At 38.5% G+C, this 13,660-nt stretch overlaps 1 protein-coding gene across 1 annotated transcript in view; it reads right to left on the bottom strand.

Moving 5' to 3' along the window:
* Positions 1 to 13,660, bottom strand: part of PRSS12 (serine protease 12) — a 75,514-nt gene that overhangs the window by 42,653 nt on the left and 19,201 nt on the right. Inside the window, exons 3-4 of the mRNA XM_032633485.1 lie at positions 6,747 to 6,925; positions 2,689 to 2,839 (exon numbers count right to left, since the gene is read on the bottom strand). Of these exons, the coding sequence (XP_032489376.1) occupies positions 2,689 to 2,839; positions 6,747 to 6,925 (330 nt within the window). The remainder of the gene's footprint in view (positions 1 to 2,688; positions 2,840 to 6,746; positions 6,926 to 13,660) is intronic.

The following is a 13,660-nucleotide window of genomic DNA, read 5'->3' as shown; positions in this document are numbered from 1 at the left end:
CATGAATTTTTAGAATAACTATAAATGTAACTAAAATTTAGTGTCATTTAAATTTTCTACACATTTTTCTAAGCAACAAAAACTTGCCTTTTCCCACAGAAATATATAAATAATAATAAATGCCTTATACCTTAAATTTAGAGTAATCTATACTACAACTTGTAATGTTAAATATGCCATTACTATACCCTTAAAATTCTCGTATTTTTGGCAAAGACATTGATTTCTTAGTAACTAACATGAAAATCAATTAGCATACCACTGATACCATAATTGGTAACACAGTAAATACACATATAACCACATTAGAGTCTTTTAAAAATATGAAATTCATAGATACAGCTAACTAAATAGAAGTTCTAGATAGAGGAATGGTGTTTGATGATCTCCTACCAAATGTCCAGCTTACTTTGAAATGTTTAATAACATTTTTCTTGGAATGTTTAATAACACCTTTCAGCTATAAGTCCCCAATTATAGTCAATGTATACTGTATACCTACTATGTGTGCTAACTGCTTTAAAACCACTAAACTCTACATCAGGAAATGTGTTATAGATGAGGAAACTGCAGCTAAGAGATATCCTGCAATTTTTCTTATCTCCAGAAATACAACTCACATTCAGGTCATTCTGAGTACAGGGTACATGCTCATAATCTTATGCTATGCTGACTCTGACACCATCTAAATTTTTGAGAAAAATTGGTCTTGAAATTGATACCCAGTCAGAACGTTTTGAAAATCTAGTCTCAAAATTTAATGATTAATAACAGTTTTTCTCAAAAAGAGCTAGTTGGCCCTATTCCTGACCCATCCAAAGAAAATGATCATACCAGTGAGATCATACACCACCAGTAATTATAAGCCCTATGGACACAGGACTTTGCGTGTTTATTCCTTTCCCATGCATAAACTGTGAAAGAGCATTTAGGTTGCAGAATCAGTTACGGGGGGAAATGTAATCTACAGTGAAGGATTAGGCTGATGCCACCTTGATTCAGTGCTTAACCTTATCCTTATCAGTGGAGAAAACCAGAGCTGTTCTGTGACTCCTGATGAGGTGCAAGATGGGAACATATCACCTGTGATGGTTTCTAGCCAAAATACTTGATTGATTTGATCTAATCAAGCTGTTGGACCTAGCCTCCCATTTCAGGAGTTACAAGAACCAGAGGAGTAGGCTAAATGATACCAGGAGGAAGAAACGAGACAAATCCAGAAGGTGGGATAGTCTCCAAAACAACTGGCTTGGTTTTTGGTCTCTTCAACAAGACAGTGTCATGAAAAACAAGAGGCTGTTCTAGATTAAAAGAGATTTCAGGGACATAACATCCAGATGCACTGCAAGGTCCTGGACTAAATTCTGCTGCGGACAAACCATCTGTCAAGGACATGGTGGGAACAACTATGGGAATTTGAGCATGACAGGGTATTAGACAATTTAGGAATGATTACCATTTATATTAGTTGTGATAATGATAATTTGGCTATGTAGGACAATGTTCTTATTTTTAGGAGATGCATACTGAAGTATTTAGAGGTAAAATGTTGGAACGTCTTTATTTTGCTTTAAAAGACTTCAATATTAACACACAGTTTTGAAAAATAGGGAGGTCAGCTGCAAAAACAATTGCAAAAAAATCACTGTAGATGGTTCAAGGTACAAAATTCATGCTCTAGTGTCAAAGATTATGCTTAAATGGACAAAATGATACACAGAGAAGATTTAGAAGCCTCCACATCCACCCACCCCTACCTGCCACGACATGCTAAATAATTTTTTTTTCTAATTTAAAGTAAAATATCAACTTTCAAAAGATTCCCTAATATAATTTTAGAGAAACTTTTAGGCTTGCTATATCAATGTTCAACATCACTAAAGACAGGGGTTAGAGGATCCAAAATTATAACGTACTATTCCAAAATAATCACAACTAAAGCAACATTTAATGTTGGTTTTCATATTGCTGTTTTTATCGCACATGCTTCATTGCCATATCCTGCACAGGAATTATTTCCTTTCTACATTAATAAACATCCTTTGTTCTAAGCACATACCTCACAAATAAGGAGGCAAAGGTCAAAAGTTTAGACAGTATCTGGAGGAAAGGAATTGAACTTCAGTTAAAGCCTAACAACTAGTTTCATCATATGACTCTGGTTAAGTCGCTGCAGCTGACAATGCTAGTCATTACCTGGGAGTAATGTAAAGGCTCGTGATGAAAAGTGGTAAAAGGCTTAGATTCTTAGGGATATAAAATCAGCTGAATTCAGATACAAATAGGTTAGACCTAAGAGTACATAACCGTTCTCTTCAGGGAGCCTACAGCCTAATACAAAGATCAAAAGGTGGCTTTTTCCATTTGTTCAAAGAAATCTGCAATATAAACACACCTACCGGGCTTCCCTGGTGGCGCAGTGGTTGAGCGTCTGCCTGCAGATGCAGGGGACACGGGTTCGTGCCCCGGTCCGGGAAGATCCCACGTGCCGCGGAGCGGCTGGGCCCGTGAGCCATGGCCGCTGAGCCTGCGCGTCCGGAGCCTGTGCTCCGCAACGGGAGAGGCCACAGCAGTGAGAGGCCCGCGTACCGCAAAAATAAATAAATAAATAAACACACCTACCTTTGGGTATGGAAATAATAAACTCAAAAATTCAAGCAAAACAAAACAAGAACAAGAAAGACCAACCTCAGGCCCAGCTGCCTGCAGATCACTTCTGCATCTGCATCATCCCACTGGTCGTCACAGACAGTTCCCCACTGACCCGCATGGTAGAGCTCCACTCGGCCCTCACGCGCACTGCTCCCCCCAGCAAGGCGTAGGACGGGGAATGCAGGGCCTGCACAACGTGAAATTAACAACAAAGTAAACCTACGGATTCACACTGGGAGAGAAGATCAGGTATAGTTTATTTCTTTGCCATTCTCTACAATTAAGTTATATTTATTAAGTGATATGGACATACCCACGCATGTCTAATATATTTTATGGTACTCTCTACCAATTAAAATACCTCAACTTGAATTACGCTCATACAAATAGCTCTCAAGAGGAAACAGTCTAAATTCACTTTCCCCCAAGGACCTCAGAAACCAGAAAAGACACACTCAAAACTGCAGTTATTGGAAACCCATTCGATTTTTACGGGGTTGCTGCCACCACTGTGGTGGTGACATTGGTTTTTTACTTACAGTAACTTGACCATTACCAATATGTAATTATTAAGAATGGCGCTTATGTCTATTAGATACTTGTTTTCAGCACAGAAATATTTTTACATTTATATAGAAATCAAGACAAAGTTAACATCTAACACATTATAACAAGTTGGTGGACATCACAACCAACACCTTCAAAAAACAATATTGAAAATTCATTTAGGTATGAATCAGAACATACTCTGTGAAGAACCACCAGAGGATTCCCACTGCAAATTCCGTATTGTAGTCTACAGTGCCCTTATCTAGCTTCATCAGTTTCTGAATTTCTCTCTCTCTCTTTTTTTTTTTTTTAATATTTATTTACTTATTTGGCTGCACCAGGTCTCTGTTGTGGCGTGTGGGATCTTTTAGTTGTGGCATATGGGATCTAGTTCCCTACTAGGGATCGAACCCAGGGCCCCTGCATTGGAAGCACGGAGCCTTAACCACTGGACCACCAGGGAAGTCCCTGAATGTCTCCCTCTTTATCCTGGTCTAGAATTGAGGACACAGGGAATGCCCTTCCCTTTTGCCTGTGTACCTCAGATACCCAGCTATACAGAGGCATGTAATAAATATTTGTTGACTGAGTGGATTGGCAAGTGATAACTAAAAGCCTAGAAAGGATATCCCAAACAAGGAAAAATAATTAGCAATATCTGTTCATTCAATTCAGTTTATTAAACGGGTATTAGGCAGAAAGGCACTGCACACACACTACCCTCAAGAAGTATACTGCCTCAGGACATGGACAACATGAGTACAGACGAGACAGCATCGAGAAGACCCTGCAGGGGTTCAGGTGGAAGGGCTGCTTGCTCACCAGTGGGGGTAATTAGAGAATCTCTTCTGAAGAAGTTGGTAGCTGAAAAGGGCCAAGATGATGGATGGGATTTCAGAAGTCAGACACGGGGGAAGTGCAGTTCAGGCAAAACGAACAGTATGAACAAAAACATAGAAGCACAAAGCTGTATGTATTGGGGAAACAGTATGGCAGTCTAATTTTTCTGGAGTAAAGGACATGAGATGGTAAAAGTTTCACAACAGGCTGGCTCCCTATTAGGAAATTTAGTTGACTCTTTTGCCAAATGTTCATCATTTATCCACATGAAATATGCTCCTAATTCTTCCACAGTGTTAGTGGCGTCAATAAATGGTATTTAGACATTCATATTTACATTCAAATATCACACTTGAGGAGGGATTTAGAATAGTGAACATTTGTATCTACTCATATACTAATACTTGTAATATAGTTTTCTTACATAAGTCCATTAACACTTGTAATTTGTAAAAGGATAAAAGACAGGTTTAATAAACATAACTGGGCTTCCCTGGTGGCGCAGTGGTTGAGAGTCCGCCTGCCGATGCAGGGGACACGGGTTCGTGCCCCGGTCCAGGAGGATCTCACATGCCGTGGAGCGGCTGGGCCCGTGAGCCATGGCCTCTGAGCCTGCGTGTCCGGAGCCTGTGCTCCGCAACGGGAGAGGCCACAACAGTGAGAGGCCCGCGTACCGCAAAAAAAAAAAAAAAAAAAAAAACTGGTCTCAATATTGTATATTAGGTTCTTATAATGACTGATCACTGAATTATGCTAATAAACTTAAATTTGCGTGTTATTATGTTTATTTTTCCTTTAAGAAGCTTGGAAAATATAGAAAAAATGATGGAAAAATGTATAAATTTCTTAAATTATTATATTCTCCTCTACCTCCCCTCCCCCCATCTGCATGGTAAGCTTGGAGAAAACAGAAAAACAAAATTTTTTAAGAGGAAATTTAAAATCACCTACAACCTAGAAACATTGTCGCATATTACCTTACATTTTTTTTAAGGTCATGTTTTACTTTAAAACATATAGTTTTTCCACTGGTTGTATAAGTAATTGTGAAAATATAGAGAAGCTCAAAGACAAAATTTAGTCAACATCTCACATCTTCCCAACAAATACACACACATAAAAAAAGCATTTGAAAAAGATTTCAGTGAAGTAATTGACTCATATTTAACTTATGGATAAATAAAACTCCCAGACGTTTCATTTAGATTGCTATTTCCTACGTCCAGCACTCACACGCGATCTTCTACTTTGTAAGGGTTGGAAGAGTACTAGATGCCAAGACGCCAAATGTAAATTCCAAACTAAAAGAATGTATTAAAAGTCTACCGCTATGCCTTAAGATGGACTCCATATTTGCTGAGCTATTTGCTTTCACATTCTCATTGAATTTACCATAAAAGCATCTTTTTTCACTCTCACTTCTAATTTATCTCAACCTTCTATGTTTTATATACGCTTACAACCGACCTTAAATTTATCTTTGCAACCAGAGAATAAACAAGTGGACAGATCACAGAGAGTAGAATTAGGTTTTTTTTAAAGTAGATAGAGATCCTGGAAAAAAGAGATTGTTTTCAAGATTTTACTTACTTCACTACTTGAAAAATGTTAAACATATTTTATCAATTGGGTTGAACATAGAATGCAAGCAATATCTACAAAACGCAGTGCACTGTTTAGCCCAATTCACAGCATCCCTGATGTAGCAATGTGTAAACACGTATTTGCCAAAAGTAGTATTACCCAAAGGTGGAGAGGCAAAGGAAGAAAAGGAAAAACTTATAAGACATCAAGATGTAACATGCACCTTGTCTACCCACAAAAGGATTGTAGCTCTCTGAGCACACACCTGTACCATATCCTGTACCATTTCCACTGGTTCTTCCAGCCAATTCACAGGAATGACCCTAAATTGGGGTCTCCGTATGTTTTGCAGTGGAAACTTTTCAATTCCTCCCCTGATACTTGCACTCAAACAGAAACCACTGCCCTGCGCTGGCTGCTGGCATTCTAAGACCTGGGACATCTGGTCAGGCTGCTGTCTCCAAGGAAAATGTAAAAGGGATACTGTGACAGTGTGGTAGCCTCAGGTTGTGGGCACACATTAAAACAACCATGGACCCCAGAAAACCCAACCGCCATTGTGAAAGGCAGCTATTTCCTCCTCTGCTTCCTTTCTCATGAACATATGCATACCTGTGTACTGAAACCATACTCTAATCACCTCATGCCTAGTATATGGTGCTTAGAAGGAGCCCTTATCCAAGGAAGCAATTTGTTTTATGAAATGTGCCATCTACAGCTCAAAAGAGAACACTGGTACCATGATACTATTCCATTCTATAAAGTGAGAACATTTTGTTATAATTGCTGTATTTTATGTTCGGTTTCAAGATGATTTTTAACTTGATTCCATCACATTTTTCCGTTACTAAAATAAGTTTTCATACACAGTATATAATATTTCTATAAGCAAATTAGATAAAACAGAAAATACGTAAAAAGTGAGGTCAAATGGAAATCCAATTTTTAGATGAAATCCTATTGAAGACTATCTAATTAGACTGGAGATAGACTATGATGATTCCACTTAGGTCTGTATTTAAACTCTTTTAAGAAATGATTTAACTGAGACACTTTTATCATCTGGAATCAAGCTGAAACCACAATAACAGTAAAGCAAGAGAATAAATATTTTGTTTTACCATGGGAAAAGCTACACGTGACAGCAGCTGCCATCTTCTGAGGACACGTCCCACCCTGCCAGATGTCTTTTTCACAAAGCAGTATATTTTCTTCATCTCCTCGGCAACGGACATTGCTCCAATAAATGGGAATAAGGCCCAGTCCAGAAAATGGGGTTTGTCTTGCTACTCCTTTACCTCTGTAAGTACAATGATAAGGTTAGGTTTATCAAATGTAGACTAATTTTTATCAAAGCACTAGGACTTTTAAAAATGGAAGAAATCAATAAAGACATATGGAAGAAAAAGAAAAACATAATGCATTATGTAAATTTCAAGCAAATCAAAACATCAGATCAGAACTTGGATTGATTACCTATGGTAATCTTTTAAGTTAATCTTTTTTTTTTTTTTTTAACATCTTTATTGGGGTATAATTGCTTTACAATGTTGTGTTAGCTTCTGATTTATAACAAAGTGAATCAGCCATACATATACATGTGCTCCCATGTGTCTTCCCTCTTGCGTCTCCCTCCCTCCCACTCTCCCCCTCCCACCCCTCCAGGCTGTCCCAAAGCCCCGAGCTAATATCCCTGTGCCTTGCGGCTGCTTCCCCCTAGCTATCTACCTTACTACGTTTGTTAGTGTGTATATGTCCATGACTCTCCCTCGCCCTGTCAAAACTCACCCTTCCCCCTCCCCATATCCTCAAGTCCGTTCTCCAGTAGGTCTGCGCCTCTATTCCTGTCTTATCCCTAGGTTCTTCATGACATTTTTTCCCCTTAAATTCCATATATATGTGTTAGCATACGGTATTTGTCTTTGTCTTTCTGACTTACTTCACTCTGTATGACAGACTCTAGGTCTATCCATCTCATTACAAATAGCTCAATTTCATTTCTTTTTAAGGCTGAGTAATATTCCATTGTGTATATGTGCCACATCTTCTTTATCCATTCGTCCGATGATGGGCGCTTAGGTTCTTTCCATCTCCGGGCTATTGTGAATAGAGCTGCAATGAACATTTTGGTACATGACTCTTTTTGAATTTTGGTTTTCTCAGGGTATATGCCCAGTAGTGGGATTGCTGGGTCATATGGTAATTCTATTTGTAGTTTTTTAAGGAACCTCCATACTGTTCTCCATAGTGGCTGAACCAATTCACATTCCCACCAGCAATGCAAGAGTGTCCCCTTTTCTCCACACCCTCTCCAGCATTTATTGTTTCTAGATTTTTTGATGATGGCCATTCTGACTGGTGTGAGATGATATCTCATTGTAGTTTTGATTTGCATTTCTCTAATGATTAATGATGTTGAGCATTCTTTCATGTGTTTGTTGGCATTCTGTATATCTTCTTTGGAGAAATGTCTGTTTAGGTCTTCTGCCCATTTTTGGATGGGGTTGTTTGTTTTTTTGTTATTGAGCTGCATGAGCTGCTTGTAAATTTTGGAGATTAATCCTTTGTCAGTTGCTTCATTTGCAAATGTTTTCTCCCATTCTGAGGGTTGTCTTTTGGTCTTGATTATGGTTTCCTTTGCTGTGCAAAAGCTTTGAAGTTTCATTAGGTCCCATTTGTTTATTTTTGTTTTTATTTCCATTACTCTAGGAGGTGGGTCAGAAAGGATCTTGCTGTGATTTATGTCATAGAGTGTTCTTCCTATGTTTTCCTCTAAGAGTTTGATAGTTTCTGGCCTTACATTTAGGTCTTTCATCCATTTTGAGCTTATTATTGTGTATGGTGTTAGGGAGTGATCTAATCTCATACTTTTACATGTACCTGTCCAGTTTTCCCAGCACCATTTATTGAAGAGGCTGTCCTTTCTCCACTGTACATTCCTGCCTCCTTTATCAAAGATAAGGTGTCCATATGTGCGTGGGTTTATCTCTGGGCTTTCTATCCTGTTCCACTGATCTATCTTTCTGTTTTTGTGCCAGTACCATACTGTCTTGATTACTGTTGCTTTGTAGTATAGTCTGAAGTCAGGGAGCCTGATTCCTCCAGCTCCTTTTTTCGTTCTCAAGATTGCTTTGGCTATTCGGGGTCTTTTGTGTTTCCATACAAATTGCGAAATTTTTTGTTCTAGTTCTGTGAAAAATGCCAGTGGTAGTTTGATAGGGATTGCATTGAATCTGTAGATTGCTTTGGGTAGTAGAGTCATTTTCACAATGTTGATTCTTCCCATCCAAGAACATGGTATATCTCTCCATCTATTTGTATCATCTTTAATTTCTTTCATCAGTGTCTTATAATTTTCTGCATACAGGTCTTTCGTATCCTTAGGTAGGTTTATTCCTAGATATTTTATTCTTTTTGTTGCAATGGTAAATGGGAGTGTTTTCTTGATTTCACTTTCAGATTTTTCATCATTAGTATATAGGAATGCCAGAGATTTCTGTGCATTAATTTTGTATCCTGCTACTTTACCAAATTCATTGATTAGCTCTAGTAGTTTTCTGGTAGCATCTTTAGGATTCTCTATGTATAGTATCATGTCATCTGCAAACAGTGACAGCTTTACTTCTTCTTTTCCGATGTGGATTCCTTTTATTTCCTTTTCTTCTCTGATTGCTGTGGCTAAAACTTCCAAAACTATGTTGAATAAGAGTGGTGAGAGTGGGCAACCTTGTCTTGTTCCTGATCTTAGTGGAAATGCTTTCAGTTTTTCACCATTGAGGATGATGTTTGCTGTGGGCTTGTCATATATGGCCTTTATTATGTTGAGGAAAGTTCCCTCTATGCCTACTTTCTGGAGGGTTTTTATCATAAATGGGTGTTGAATTTTGTCAAAAGCTTTCTCTGCATCTATTGAGATGATCATATGGTTTTTCTCCTTCAATTTGTTAATATGGTTTATCACATTGATAGATTTGCGTATATTGAAGAATCCTTGCATTCCTGGAATAAACCCCACTTGATCATGGTGTATGACCCTTTTAATGTGCTGTTGGATTCTGTTTGCTAGTATTTTGTTGAGGATTTTTGCATCTATGTTCATCAGTGATATTGGCCTGTAGTTTTCTTTCTTTGTGACATCCTTGTCTGGTTTTGGTATCGAGGTGATGGTGGCCTCGTAGAAGGAATTTGGGAGTGTTCCTCCCTCTGCTATATTTTGGAAGAGTTCGAGAAGGATAGGTGTTAGCTCTTCTCTAAACGTTTGATAGAATTCACCTGTGAAGCCATCTGGTCCTGGGCTTTTGTTTGTTGGAAGATTTTTAATCACAGTTTCAACTTCAGTGCTTGTGATTGGTCTGTTCATATTTTCTATTTCTTCCTGATTCAGTCTTGGCAGGTTGTGCATTTCTAAGAATTTGTCCATTTCTTCCAGATTGTCCATTTTATTGGCATAGAGTTGCTTGTAGTAATCTCTCATGATTTTTTTTATTTCTGCAGTGTCAGTTGTTATTTCTCCTTTTTCATTTCTAATTCTATTGATTTGAGTCTTCTCCCTTTTTTTCTTGATGAGTCTGGCTAGTGGTTTATCTATTTTGTTTATCTTCTCAAAGAACCAGCTTTTAGTTTTATTGATCTTTGCTATCGTTTCCTTCATTTCTTTTTCATTTATTTCTGATCTGATTTTTATGATTTCTTTCCTTCTGCTAGCTTTGGGGCTTTTTTGTTCTTCTTTCTCTAATTGCTTGAGGTGCAAGGTTAGGTTGTTTATTCGAGATGTTTCCTGCTTCTTAAGGTGGGCTTGTATTGCTATAAACTTCCCCCTTAGAACTGCTTTTGCTGCATCCCATAGGTTTTGGGTCGTTGTGTCTCCATTGTCATTTGTTTCTAGGTATTTTTTTATTTCCTCTTTGATTTCTTCAGTGATCACTTCATTATTAAGTAGTGTATTGTTTAGCCTCCATGTGTTTGTATATTTTACAGATCTTTTCCTGTAATTGATATCTAGTCTCATGGCGTTGTGGTCAGAAAAGATACTTGATACAATTTCAATTTTCTTAAATTTACCAAGGCTTGATTTGTGACCCAAGATATGATCTATCCTGGAGAATGTTCCATGAGCACTTGAGAAAAATGTGTATTCTGTTGTTTTTGGATGGAGTGTCCTATAAATATCAATTAAGTCCATCTTGTTTAATGTATCATTTAAAGCTTGTGTTTCCTTATTTATTTTCATTTTGGATGATCTGTCCATGGGTGAAAGTGGGGTGTTAAAGTCCCCTACTATGAATGTGTTACTGTCAATTTCCCCTTTTATGGCTGTTAGTATTTGCCTTACGTATTGAGGTGCTCCTATGTTGGGTGCATAAATATTTACAATTGTTATATCTTCTTCTTGGATCGATCCCTTGATCATGATGTAGTGTCCTTCTTTATCCCTTTTAATAGTCCTTATTTTAAAGTCTATTTTGTCTGATATGAGAATTGCTACTCCAGCTTTTTTTGGTTTCCATTTGCATGGAATATCTTTTTCCATCCCCTTATTTTCAGTCTGTATGTGTCTCTAGGTCTGAGGTGGGTCTCTTGTAGACAGCATATATAAGGGTCTTGTTTTTGTATCCATTCAGCCAATCTGTATCTTTTGGTGGGAGCATTTAGTCCATTTACATTTAAGGTAATTATCGATATGTATGTTCCTATTCCCATTTTCTATATTGTTTTGGGTTCGTTATTATAGGTCGTTTCCTTCTTTTGCATTTCTTATCTAGAGAAGTTCCTTTAGCATTTGTTGTAAAGCTGGTTTGGTGGTGCTGAACTCTCTCAGCCTTTGCTTGTCTGTAAAGGTTTTAATTTCTCCATCAAATCTGAATGAGATCCTTGCTGGGTAGAGTAGTCTTGGTTGCAGGTTTTTCTCCTTCATCACTTTCAGTATGTCCTGCCACTCCCTTCTGGCTTGTAGGGTTTCTACTGAGAGATCAGCTGTTAACCTTATGGGGATTCCCTTGTGTGTTATTTGTTGTTTTTCCCTTGCTGCTTTTAATATGCTTTCTTTGTATTTAATTTTTGATAGTTTGATTAATATGTGTCTTGGCGTGTTTCTCCTTGTATTTATCCTGTATGGGACTCACTGTGCTTCCTGGACTTGATTAACTATTTCCTTTCCCATATTAGGGAAGTTTTCAACTATAATCTCTTCAAATATTTTCTCAGTCCCTTTCTTTTTTTCTTCTTCTTCTGGAACCCCTATAATTCGAATGTTGGTGCGTTTAATGTTGTCCCAGAGCTCTCTGAGACTGTCCTCAGTTCTTTTCATTCTTTTTTCTTTATTCTGCTCTGCAGTAGTTATTTCCACTACTTTATCTTCCAGGTCACTTATCCGTTCTTCTGCCTCAGTTATTCTGCTATTGATCCTATCTAGAGTACTTTTAATTTCATTTATTGCATTGTTCATCGTTGCTTGTTTCATCTTTAGTTCTTGTAGGTCCTTGTTAACTGTTTCTTGCATTTTGTCCATTCTACTTCCAAGATTTTGGATCATCCTTACTATCATTATTCTGAATTCTTTTTCAGGTAGATTGCCTATTTCCTCTTCATTTGTTAGGTCTGCTGGGTTTTTATCTTGCTCCTTCATCTGCTGTGTGTTTTTCTGTCTTCTCATTTTGCTTATCTTACTGTGTTTGGGGTCTCCTTTTTGCAGGCTGCACGTTCGTAGTTCCCGTTGTTTTTGATGTCTGTCTCCAGTGGCTAAGGTTGTTTCAGCGGGTTGTGTAGGCTTCCTGGTGGAGGGGACTAGTGCCTGTGTTGTGCTGGATGAGGCTGGATCTTGTCTCTCTAGTGGGCAGGTTCACGTCTGGTGGTGTGTTTTGGGGTGTCTGTGGCCTTGTTATGATTTTAGGCAGCCTCTCTGCTACTGGGTGGGGTTGTGTTCCTGTTTTGCTAGTTGTTTGGCATAGGTTGTCCAGCACTGTGGCTTGCTGGTCGTTGAGTGAAGCTGGGTGCTGGTGTTAAGATGGAGGTCTCTGGGAGATTTCCACCGTTTAATATTATGTGGAGCTGGGAGGTCTCTTGTTGATCAGTGTCCTGAAGTTGGCTCTCCTACCTCAGAGGCAGAGCCCTGCCTCCTGGGCTGGAGCACCAAGAGCCTTTCATCCACACGGCTCAGAATAAAAGGGAGGAAAAGTAGAGAGAATTATTAAAAGTATGAGGAAAGAAAGAAGGAAAGGAGGAAAGGAAGGAAGGAAGAAAGAAGCAAAGAAGGAAAGAAAGGAGGGAGGGAGGGAGGAAGGAAGGAAGGAAGGAGGGAAAGAAGGAGAAAATGTAGAGAGAATTAGTAGAAGTATGAGGAAAGAAAGAGGGAAAGGAGGAAAGGAAGGAAGGAAGAAAGAAGCAAAGAAGGAAAGAAAGGAGGGAGGGAGGGAGGGAGGGAGGAAGGAAGGAAAGAAGGAGGGAAAGAAGGAGAAAATGTAGAGAGAATTAGTAGAAGTTTGAGGAAAGAGAGAAGGAAAGGAGGAAAGGAAGGAAGGAAGAAAGAAGCAAAGAAGGAAAGAAAGGAGGGAGGGAGGGAGGAAGGAAGGAAGGTAGGAGGGAAAGAAGGAGAAAATGTAGAGAGAATTAGTAGAAGTTTGAGGAAAGAAAGAAGGAAAGGAGGAAAGGAGGAAAGGAAGGAAGGAAGAAAGAAGCAAAGAAGGAAAGAAAGGAGGGAGGGAGGGAGGGAGGAAGGGAGGAAGGAAGGAGGGAAAGAAGGAAAAAAGACAGAAAGAAAGAAGATACAGTAAAAATAAAATAAAGTATAATATAGTTATTGTACTAAAAAATATTTAGAAAGAAAGAAAAGAAAAAAAAAAAAAGAACAGATAGAACCCTAGGACAAATGTCGGAAACAAAGCTATACAGAGAAAATCTTACACAGAAGCATACACATACACGTTCACAAAGAGAGGCAAAGGGGGAAAAATCATAAATCCTGCTCCCAGAGACCACCTCCTCAACCTGGGGTGATTCGCTGTCTAAGGGAGGGAAGGAAGGAAGGAAAGAAAGAAAG

Source organism: Phocoena sinus, chromosome 5, assembly GCF_008692025.1.
Source record: "Phocoena sinus isolate mPhoSin1 chromosome 5, mPhoSin1.pri, whole genome shotgun sequence".
NCBI classification, from domain to species: domain Eukaryota; kingdom Metazoa; phylum Chordata; class Mammalia; order Artiodactyla; family Phocoenidae; genus Phocoena; species Phocoena sinus.
This window is presented reverse-complemented; position numbering and strand designations above follow the sequence as displayed.